The sequence below is a fragment of the Battus philenor genome, unplaced genomic scaffold (assembly GCF_028537555.1).
Source record: "Battus philenor isolate CCGP_79_NKW_IND1 unplaced genomic scaffold, ilBatPhil1.0.hap1 SCAF_27, whole genome shotgun sequence".
Lineage (NCBI taxonomy): Eukaryota > Metazoa > Arthropoda > Insecta > Lepidoptera > Papilionidae > Battus > Battus philenor.
Genome location: NW_027181690.1, coordinates 3,975,820 through 3,987,494, shown reverse-complemented (window position 1 = coordinate 3,987,494; position 11,675 = coordinate 3,975,820). Strand labels below are relative to the sequence as shown.

The 11,675-nt window shown below is 33.6% G+C and overlaps 1 protein-coding gene across 1 annotated transcript; it reads right to left on the bottom strand.

The window, feature by feature from the left end:
* Positions 1–3,220: 3,220 nt before the first annotated feature.
* Positions 3,221–11,413, bottom strand: Acsf3 (Acyl-CoA synthetase family member 3). The gene is made up of 10 exons (XM_068768903.1): positions 11,171–11,413; positions 10,190–10,327; positions 9,363–9,455; positions 8,578–8,865; positions 7,606–7,783; positions 6,752–7,007; positions 6,203–6,397; positions 5,026–5,183; positions 4,706–4,950; positions 3,221–3,713 (listed from the first exon to the last, which is right to left on the bottom strand). Exons 1-10 carry the CDS (start codon positions 11,319–11,321, stop codon positions 3,511–3,513), a joined length of 1,905 nt encoding a protein of 634 aa, XP_068625004.1. The 5' UTR covers positions 11,322–11,413; the 3' UTR covers positions 3,221–3,510.
* Positions 11,414–11,675: the final 262 nt, after the last annotated feature.

Sequence of the window (11,675 nt, the reverse complement as noted above, 5' to 3'; positions counted from 1 at the left end):
GCTTACAAAATAGCAAATAATACCACTTTTATTTAAAAGATGTCACAACGTGATCTAATTATATTATTGTAAATTTTCGAGCTTTTCTGAACCCTTTGATTAAAAAGTAGCCTTCATAATTTATTACCAGCATTAACTTGGGGAGATATGCATATTATTATCTCGTGCGATTTTTCGCAATGGTCTTTAGACCATATCAAATAAGTATATTAGACACGAACAAGAAATATATGCTCTCTATTGTCGAGATCTTGATGGAAGTACAGTAATGTTTTTATTTTTATAAATTATTACTTATAAACTGATTATAATCACAAAACAATCACTCATAAATAATTGTAAAATAAAATCGAGATTGAAATTTTTATGTAACACATATATTTAGTTTATAACCGTTTATTTAAAATAGGATAGAAGTGTTTTAATTTATTTGGTAGTATGCGGAAGTAAAAATAGTAAGTTGAACATGGTAGATTTCCGTGAATCTGAAAGAATAAGATATAAATAATACTGCCTAAATATTAGGAGACCGGGAAGTAATGTCGCTTTCTTAATGTAAATTCACACGTCTACATTTGTAACAAGTTTTTATTTATAATCAACAATATATTCACCTTCGTTATCAACAACCTGTTGACATCGAGTATACAGTACCCGGCGATAAATATTGCACATCGATCTTTTGGAAAGAGACAATCGGCTTCGTAGAGCGTTATCTCTGTCACACACTACCTATGTGACGTTTTGTCAGTCGTCCATTTTTCATCGGGTACTGCACAATCTATAAATGCCGGAGCAGTTAAAATTAATCGTTTTTTTTTTAAATATGTCGACAGAAACTAAATTACTTTCCGGTCCCCCTAACACTCGTAGTTGTAATTAGTTAATAAAACACACATCAAAATTAACATGTCTTTAATTTTAACCAACATTCAAATCAAATAAATCGGTCAACGATTATAAAATTCACGTCAAAAGGAACAACAAATATTTGTTAAGAAGCTAATTTATAAAACATCGGTACACGACATTGTCGATTGCTTTGGCATAATTTTTTTTAAAGTAGTTCATAGCATTGCGTAAACTTACAATAAAAGTTTTAATAAATCCAAGAAATAACTTACACATACTTCAATCAAGAGTATAAGCAGTTTTCAAGCAAAATAATAATGATAAATATGAAAAAAAAATTACAAAGGGTTACACACAACAGTACAATAAATAGGTTGGCAACAATTTTTTTTTATATACATTTTTATCTATAATATATGTCATCTATTTATATTAATTGCAATATTTGAGGGTTATTAACAGTCATTGGTAATAGATGTTTCATGTTTCACTTGTCATTTTTTGTGTTCAGACTAATTACAAAAATACTGTAAGGATATGGTACAATACAATAATAATAATTTGTATGTAATATATATATTGTTTTGTCTTGTGTGTATATATAGTGTATTAGACAATCTACAAAGAGGTAAAGGTCCCCTTGATAATTTGTTATAGTGCAACCGAAACCGCTGTACCGCCTCGAAAAGAGCCGTGAGAGTTGACTGACCGGCGAAATGGAGCGAACGGTACTGCCTCCGTCTCGCCGCACACATACTTAAAGCGCGGTATAGTGGTTCCGGTAGCACTGTAGTTGATTACATAGGTTTAAAATACATAGCAGGGGTGGCCAAGTACTTTTATATAAACCATTTTATTTGTAAATACGTATTTAATGGAAATGCAAAAAGGACTCAATCTTTTTTTTAAAGTACCAAATATGTGTATTGAATGTTGAAATAGATGAGAACGAGTAAAAATTTAAAAAGTTGAACATATGGAATGAGATCAATTTTTTAAAATATTACACTAAAATGAAAAGTGTGCTATTTCGGTGTATAGGGGTAACACGCTATAGGACTACCTATCTCGGATCACTAATCCAGTCTGCTGCGATTTATCGAGTTAGCTTAACTTGAGTAAGACTAACCCCACTTGTCTGCAGAAACCAGCCCGCAGAGACAAGACTGTCTGGTAACCATTATAGGAGGTTACCCTTCGCTACCCCCCTGTAATATATATTAGACTTAATGTCCACAAAGATAATTCAAGCAATCTAGTACTTTTATACAACAGAAGCGGCAAACGTTCCTGATTGCATCCACATGTATATAAGTTTAAATATATTGCAGTATTATTAATTATCAGAGATCGAATATGATGCAAATATTTATTGAAGTGATGGTTTTATATAAAAACTGAGTATTTACTTCAATTTTTTTCCTTATGTTTATTTGTCTATAAGTGATGCTTTCCATGCATTTTGGTAATGCACTTGCTCAAAAATACAATTACTATGCTAAGAAAACAATTATTTTTGTGACGAACTGATTATTTCAATAAATAATCTCACTAAATTCAAACCTTTGTTCCCACCATCGTTCTTTCATTATTTTTAAAATAACGGCTTCTCCACTTGAATTTGAAAAAAATCCGATCTCTGATTAGAATTTATATCTAAACATATATGTGTGCATCAAATTTCATATGCAGTTTATTAATAATATGATAGTAGTTAGTAACATAATCAGTTTCACTAATTATTATAATGTCACCAATTGATTTCAGATTAGATAAACCATTAAATGGCTAACTTATTAGATTTTCACTGGATTATATTTACCACACAAACTCAATGTTAACAATCATCACTGAAAGATTAGAAAATAAACTCAATAATATATTACATATTGCAGATTTAAAAAAAAGACTATATATCTAAAATGGTGCCTATGTGGTGACCATATTGTCACCCTCTTATTAGAGGAACTTTGACATGTATAACATTAGCGGGCCATTTATTGCAGTTTTTAATAAACCATTATAATGGTTACATCACAGTATATCTATAATAATGTTTTGTTTGTCCGCAAATACATTCATAATTATTTAAAAAAAGTGATCGAAACGGTGTCAATACAAGGGATAAAAACAAGCTGTATGCTCCTACTTTTCGTCTTCAAAGGTTAAATAAATTATTTATGGCATTAGGTACATGTATGTACAATAAAATTCCACAGTCAATTTCAGATCTACCACTGGAGAGATTAAAAACACAAATATTAAAAAGATATTATTGAAAAAAGCATATTATCCTATCGAAGAATATTATACTGATGTTAATGCGTGGAATTAAAGTCGACACGACACGACACGATTAAAGGCTCACTTAGACAGTAATTATTATAAAACACTATTAATAAACTATATTTGTAAAGAGCATCTGTTGGGTTTCTCGCCGGCTCTTCTCAGTAGAACTGCCTTCCGAGCCGGTGATAGCTTCCTGTAGTCGATATTTTGTTTATTGACGATTCTAAAGTGCATGTAACAGCCTTTTCGAATAAAGAATGTTTTGATTTTGATTTACCAATATTCATTATTAACCACCTCCATCTTACAATGGCCACAACAAGCAATTACATACGCAGCAGGTATTACATAAACAGCCTTATTTCAGTCTTAGAGTTTTTTCGTCGAGAGTTTTTCCCCGAAGACCTTCCTAATTTCTTTCTTGTCCAACTTTCCCATTGCATTCCTTGGCATCTGGTCCACCACCAATATCTTCCTGGGCAGCATGTACGGAGCCAGCTTCTTTCCAGCTTCTTCCTTAATCTCTCGCAATGTCAACTTCGCTTTTTCTTTAAGTACTACTACAGCGGTCACTGTGAACAATATGAACAATGTTACCATATAACGAAAAATATTTTTGAAATAATATACGGTTATTAGTATCTTATGTGTGGGTATTGCGGAATTACAACACACACATATGTAATCTCTCTAAATTATCCATTAATAAATTTAAGAAGTTTATTAAACAACAAATTGTATAAATATTTATTGTAATATAAAAACCACTTTACATTATATAATTAAAGTTATGCGCCAACATAAGTACCGTTACCCCCCACACTAGGCAAGGCCTGTACCGCATAGGCAATATCTTATAACACTAAAGATTATTTAATAAATATAATAACTATGCATTTGATAATAAATCTTAGGAATGCTCTACTCTGCTCTACTCTCTGTTAAGGATATTGTCAAAATGACAAAGAACCCAAGTTTTCCTCACGAAGTTTTCTGGTAGTTTGATAATTTTAAATCTTAGAAAATTGTTAAAAATAAAAAGGCGAGTTTAGAGATCCAAACATTGAAAAAGTCCGCAGTTTTGAACAATGAATGATTACAGGCATATACTTAGGATCATTTATATTGATTACTTTTATACATCAACACAAGAATACCAGAAGAATTCAGAAGAACCCAAGGCCATCCTTAAAAATAAAGTAAGAAGGGTTCCAAACGCACCCTAATCTTAGAACCCTCTACAAACTCAGACGGTTTTTTTTTGATCATCATTGTTTTCAGCAATAGAACGTCCACTGCTAGAGATAGGACTTCCATATATTTTCAACAGGTTGGAAACAGCCTACTTCCAACATTTACTTAAGGTCATTTATCCTACTTAATGGCCCGTGCTTCCCACTCCAAATTCTTAAGGTTGCTCAATGCCTATATCCACTGGGCTATATCACTTACTTCCGTTAGTATATGGATCTTCTCATTTCTGAGACTTTATAAAGAAATCCCGTGCCCATTAAGTCAGGAGTCAATCACTTTCACAAATAGCTGACTTAAGATTGTCACTTACCGATCTCTCCATAGGTGTCGTGCTTTATTCCCAACACCGCCACGTCGGATACGTTTGGGTGTTCCAGGATGGCGGACTCCACTTGCAGCGCACTTACTTTGTACCCACTCGTCTTTATGATATCTATAGAAGTCCGGCCAAGGATCCTAAACCTTCCATCAGAGTAAGAAGCAGTATCGCCAGTTCTAAACCAGCCGTCTTTGGTGAAGTCTGACGAGGTCAATTGTGGTGCCCGGTTCCAGTATCTGTAATAGTTATTTTCAAAATTTAAATTTCTACAGAGACTGTCTCGGCATGTATTTTTGATACGTGATAAGTACCTTGTGAAAACGGCAGGGCCTTTCAGCAATAGTTCACCTTGATACTCCCCATCCTCGCTCTGCTTGTGGACGGTCACCGTCGACGGCTTCCAATCGCTACCGTCCGGATCCGTAAAGAACTCTTTCGAACCTGATAACCCGAGTTTCTCCAGAGATATCTGTGGGCAAAATATATGTTCTTGTATGTACAATATTTGAGGCAATGTTTCTAAATCTGTATACATTGTATGAAGCCAGTGCCTTCTCAATCATAATCTTGAAAGTTTTTGGACATGGATTGTTATATTTATAGATTCTGAAAAAAATGCAAAAAAAAAGTACGCATGTGTCGGCGCAGCTAAGAATATGTCGATAATCGTTGCAGCGTTTTGGCACTAATAATTCTAATTATCTTCTTTTAATTATTTTGAAAATAATGTAATATATCAAAGGTTAAAAAATGCAATTGACGTATTGGCGCGAATGGTGGCGCTGCCGTAGTGTACACGCTTGGCAATTTTTTTACAACCTCAATTTGGTTTGGCTTAATTTAGCATAATTGCCAAACCATACTGTTAAAATTTCAATAAAAATAAAGTCAACATCTTCATTTTAGCTGTAGGACGTTTATTGCTGGAGTTAAGCCTCGTTTGATTTTCAATAAGAAATAGTTTCAAGCAGCATGAATCTAGTGTCTTAAGAAGTTCCTCTATCTAAGTTGTAGGTAAATGGTGGGGTCCTAGAGTTTTGAGTTATACCAAGTTTGGCCAAGCTGATCAAAATTTGTGTCATGTCCAATACAAACAAGACTGATTAAACCTAATTTAAACAAGTTGATGGTGAACATCTTATGCTGCGCTTATTGATCCGTGATCACTTCACAATACCCCAGAAGCCATCTGATCTGCGCACTTTGTGACTAACCCATTGTCATGACAATCTGCTGGGCAGTTCCAGTTACCTTTTTTATCTCCACATTTCTGATCAGATTTTCCAGAGAAATCCCTAGTATACTTCTACACATAACTTGTTGAGCCACTGTGAGCTTGCCAACATTATTGAAGTGAGAGACATGAGAGCATAACTGACTTACAGTACTTTCTTCCTTCTACAGATCTCTAAAAAGACCGGTTGAAAGCGGTTTGCATGATTTGCTAAGGAATGATTTTAAAAATCCTGTTACATAAAATCGAGGTACCTGAGTGTCTGGTTCAGGAGTTTCCACGGTGATCAGAGGAGTCAGTTCATCTACCGTTGCTATCCTGGCGCTAACGCCGGGCAACGGCCGTCCCACGCAACCCACATGTCGCTGCTCCACTGGACGGTAAGGGTTGCTCAGCGCCATGCCCACCTCCGACATTCCGTAACGCTCTAACAACCGAATGCCCGATATCTGAAAACATCAAGTGGATGTCACTGAAAAAAATTGTTGCACTCAAATATATATAAAAATTAGACATCAGATATAAGTCAAGGAACATATATATCATAATATTATTTTTATATCATAGAAGTGTTTATAATCTGGTAGCATAATGGAGAACATTTGCCCACAAACAAATGTTCTCCATTTGATAGATTTTTTCACAACAAAATTTAGTATTCTTTTATTAAAAAATTAATAACAATTCTTTATCTTAATCTTAGTCTAAAAGCACAGGTTCCCAATGGAGCGGTAGTGCCACTAAGTGGTATCTTGTAGAGTATTTATCCAAAAGCAAATGAAAGGGGGGCATTATCAGCTCACCTGCTCCCACTTTCGGAATAAAGCGTCGGGCAGCGGGGCAGAGCCGGCGCACATGAGACGCAAGCGCGAAGAGAGCGTGGTGCGAACGTAGTCCGCCATCTTGTCGCTCCCGAACATGGTGTCGTAGTCAGCAGCCAGTCGCGCGTACATGGCAGGCACGCCGTGGAACACCGACACGTGCGCTTCCTCACGTTCGCCCATGCCCAGCAGCCGCGACCACACCGCGTGCGTCACGAAATTTGCTAGCAATCGGACGCTGCAACCAAAACGTATCATCATGTCAGCAGACAAAATCCCATTGCAAGGGGTCGCCCATCCTTTCCACCATGACATCCTTTAAACATTACCACAATGATCGGTCTTGCGCTGTATCCTGTTACTTCACATGACCTTGGCTATGTCGTGGGTCCAAATATTCTACGGGCTTGTGGTCGCTAAACGAGAAACTTTAGTGTAACACAATCATCATCATTTCAATCATATAATCATAATCATAGGACGTCCACTTCAGGATATCAACCTCCCTGGAGAGTACCAATAATAACAATTGAATGAAGCCTCCATATGTCATTTTCCTTATTCATCAAAGTTATCTGTTATTTTTTGGGTGGGTGTCCTATGCCGAGCTTGCTGATCCGATATTTGTTCTATTTACGTTAAAGGAAGGACATAATTGAGATCTTAAAATCACTAAAACAAATTTAAAAAATTAAAAAAACTAAAGAAATTCAAAATAAATTACTTATACATGAGTTTCCATTCCTTTACTCACATAGCCCAGGTAGTGACTAGCACATGTACACTATAGTTGATACAAACATTCAGTCAATTGATAATATAAACAAAACGCATACCGTGCTCCGACAGCTAAAGAGGCATTCAAAGAATTCAACTGTCCATGAATGTGGTGAAGTGGCAGCGTGTGGAGCACCACGTCGTTCGCGGAGTACTGCCACGCGCTTTGCAAAGCCGCTATCTGAGTACTAAGCATATTGTGTGTCCACACTACGCCTTTAGGTTTGCTTGTTGTGCCTGGAAAATATATATTCCGAAATTGTCATATCACTTAATTATTACTTTCATCATCATCATTTCATCTGTAGGACATCCACTAGACAGGTCTCCAATAATGATGGTTGGATGCATTTTGCATCCAGCATTTTCTGGTGACTGCATCGATCCACCTTGTGGATGAATATCCTAAGCTTAGCTTGGTATACACTTCGGATGTCCCTATGTCCTGCATGTTTTGTAGCCTGCCAGTTTAACTTGCCAATTCACTGGGTGAAACCAGAAACTCTTTTTCTTCTTTTTCTCGTTTGACTGTGAAACTCCTCATTTCTAATCCTGTCTACATTCAGTTACTATGAGCTTTCCAATTATGCCCCAAATTTGTTGACTTGAACCACATCATCAATAATAACTTACTTAAGTTATTGCTGATAAAGTGGTCTCCAAGCAAAAGAAAAATGTCAGTAGAGTTTTATACATTTTATACACTACAATCAGCATCTCTAGAATCAACATCCTGTGGTTTGAAATAAACCTATGACATTTCCAAAAGTATCTAGATATTACAAGAGCCTATAACAAAGTCTGTTACAATTTTATTGTCCTATGACATAGTTTTACTGGGTAGGCCTGTCCTAAAGTAACAACATTTTTTGACTATGCAGTAAAACATATATCATTAAAAGGAATTATTATTATCATGTTATCAATTTAATAGGTACAATAATTGCCTAAAATCCCTATGGAATGTGGATAGTAATATCAGAGTTCATATCATATAGATATCTATTATCTAATAAAAATTATTTAATTACCACTTGTATAGATTAACATTGCATCATTTCTCCCATACCACATGTTAGATCTCCCAATATCACTTAGGTGTTCCTCCATCTTTGGCTTCATAAATGATGTGTTCGGCTGATATAACTGTGCTGTCACTTCCTTGTCTCTACCAGTGATCATTAAGGGTCTAGAAAGCTCCAAGCTGATGGGACGAAGAAGTCGCTCATATTCCTGGGTTGATATCACAAGACTGGCATTACTGTCTGTTATGAAGTACTTCAACATCTCTTGTGGGTGGAGAGATGTCAATGGAACAGCTAAAAGTTGCAATAAATCAAATGACTAATGGTATAGATATAGCAATATTTGTCAAGTAACATTTAACAATACTACTTTTAAAGATAATAATTGTTAATAATAATGATATATAAAGATGTACATTACATAGTAAAAAGGTAAAGAATTATTTTTAATTAGAAGAATTGGAATGAGTTTGAAAAGTGCAATAAACATTTAATTTAAATTATATTATTTTGTTTAATGTTATTCTAAGAGGCATTGAACCTCTATGGCTCATATACACACTGTTACATATTTATTTGTCACAATGTCAGGTTCAACAATTGAAGGTCAAACTACAAGAAATTGCAGTGTAATCAGTAATATTAATGGCATATTAAAGATTCAATGTAATGAACAAAGGCTTTAGGTAAAATAATGGTAGGTGATATAATTATGTATTGTTCAAAAATGAAAATAATATATATTTACAATTACTTAAGAAGAGTCTGAACTGAATTCAAATATAACTGACCTATGTTTCCACTCATCCATATAGCCCATTGTACAATGACATGCGATGCATTGTTATTGGTCATGTAGGCAATTGTGCGCTCTGTTTCACCCACTGAAATAAATGCATATAGAAATTATTTAATTAGGGACTATTCACAAAATATGTCAACCGAAATTTTATTTTCCCTAGAAATAAATATTTATATAGCTTCTCCCTACCCCTTAACAATGAACAATAATTATGATATTTGTACAAGAATGTAATTAAAAAATGTTAATAGACATCTAAATTATTTTCAAGACTTAAATATTCTGAAGTACACACACAAGTAATAAATTTTTTAACAATTTTCACATAAATTTGTTTTTTAAAAAGAAACTTAGCATTATACAGTTATATAAATATAAATGGCATGTAAAGAATAGTTCTTAAAACCAATTACACAAAAAATTTTAAATTAAAAGTTTACTTTAATTCCAGTTACAAAAGTTTAAAATTAGAATATATTATTAAACTATTACAAAGTAATGCTCATGTAAAATGTTGCCTGAACTCAATTATATATATAATAGAACATAAAAAGGGTGTTGTTAAGATTGTAAGGTTTCATAATTGGTTATAACAGTATCTAGTTATTCTTTAAACTGATTGCTCTCAGAGACATAAAACTTAGGCGGCTCCACTGAATAGGCTTGATGACCCCACTTTGGAAGCAAACATATGATCTGCAGAGTATAGCAGAGAGGTGGTTGCATTTCGCAGGCTTAAGTTTGTGGCAAGAACATAGTGGGTGATATAAAGGATACAATAGATACTTATATCTATCCTCTAAATGTTACACTCACTGAGTTGAGCAGCAATTTCTTCACAGAGTGTTGATGCAGCCTGATGAAGACCTGCATATGTATAAATCCCAATGTCATCTTGTAAAGCAATTCGACTTGGAAAGAGTAGAGCTCTTCTGAAGACAGGTACCACACCACCTTCAACAGATTTAAGTGTAAAATGAGAGATATTTGTTACTTATAAATATTTTCTTGTTATTGGTGTTTGTAATTATTTAACATTTTTATATTGAATTGACTTTGCTATTGAAAATTCAAGACATTATTATAACATAAATTTATGTTGTTTGGAATGTTGATTTTATTGAGAAAAAACATGATAATTTTACACTGTTTTCCTATTAAAAATGTATGTTTGTCATATGACAATCAGAATAATACTAATCCCAAGAATGTTTATATCCTATATAATCTTTTATATTTCTATATGCTTAATTGAATACAACAGATATAAAATACATCTTAGTTTTTTTGCCATGTTATTCAGATCTAAATAAATTGTGAAGAAAGAAGAATTTCATATAATTTAGACATTATTGTTGGAAGTAATACAGTTTTATTTCAATCATTTCCATAATTTTCCATAAATGTTTATTCAAAATCTGAAAGAGTTGTATAATTGAAGACATACTATAGTTGAACATAATTCATTAAGGCAAGGTATGTGAAATCAAGAAACAAACTTTTAAAAGCAACTTTAATTATAGGCAAAATATTTAATTAAAGCTAACACTAAGCTGTACTCTTGCTAATAAAGAGAAATTCGCAAAGCAAAAAGAGTAACAACCCAAACCACGGTTCCTTTCTGGGGGCCATTGGGCTTCATTTTTTTATGGGGCGTCATTATTAGCAGCCTAAGAACTTGGTAGCTTACTAAGCCTTTTATGAAGATAGATATTGATGATGTAATTAAAACATAAATGAAAAATAGTTTGAAACAATGTTTTGGCTTAGAAACATTAATTGCTATAAACTACTTACCGGCTTTTGTGTCTTGATTAAAAGATGACAGTAGCTCTGTGTTAAGTTCTTCTTTAACAGCAGTAGTGGAAGCGTACTTGCTATTAATATTCCTAACAGGTGTTCTTAAAAGCCGGTTCAAAATGCGTATAGACCGAAAAGAATATTCCATTTTAAAGTGATAAATATTACGTGAATATGTGACTACTGTCGGACACTATTTTACTGATAAGATTAAATAACTAACAAATCAATATTATGTAAAAAAATATGATTATTATGAAAAGGAGAAAATTGATAAGGTTATCTTTAGACAGTTTATTTTTCTTATCTTTTTTGCGCGGTTAATACTAGTGATGCACTTAACTGTTATGCTGCTTGCTATTTTTTAAGTTGTTTTCTAATTTTCTGTAAATTTAACGTTAAATATTACTTTTTTATGATTAAAAATAAGTGTTTATGTTGCCTTTAGGTCGAATAAAATGAAATAAAAATAGAAAAAAGTTTTTGTTAAAATACTCTGTAT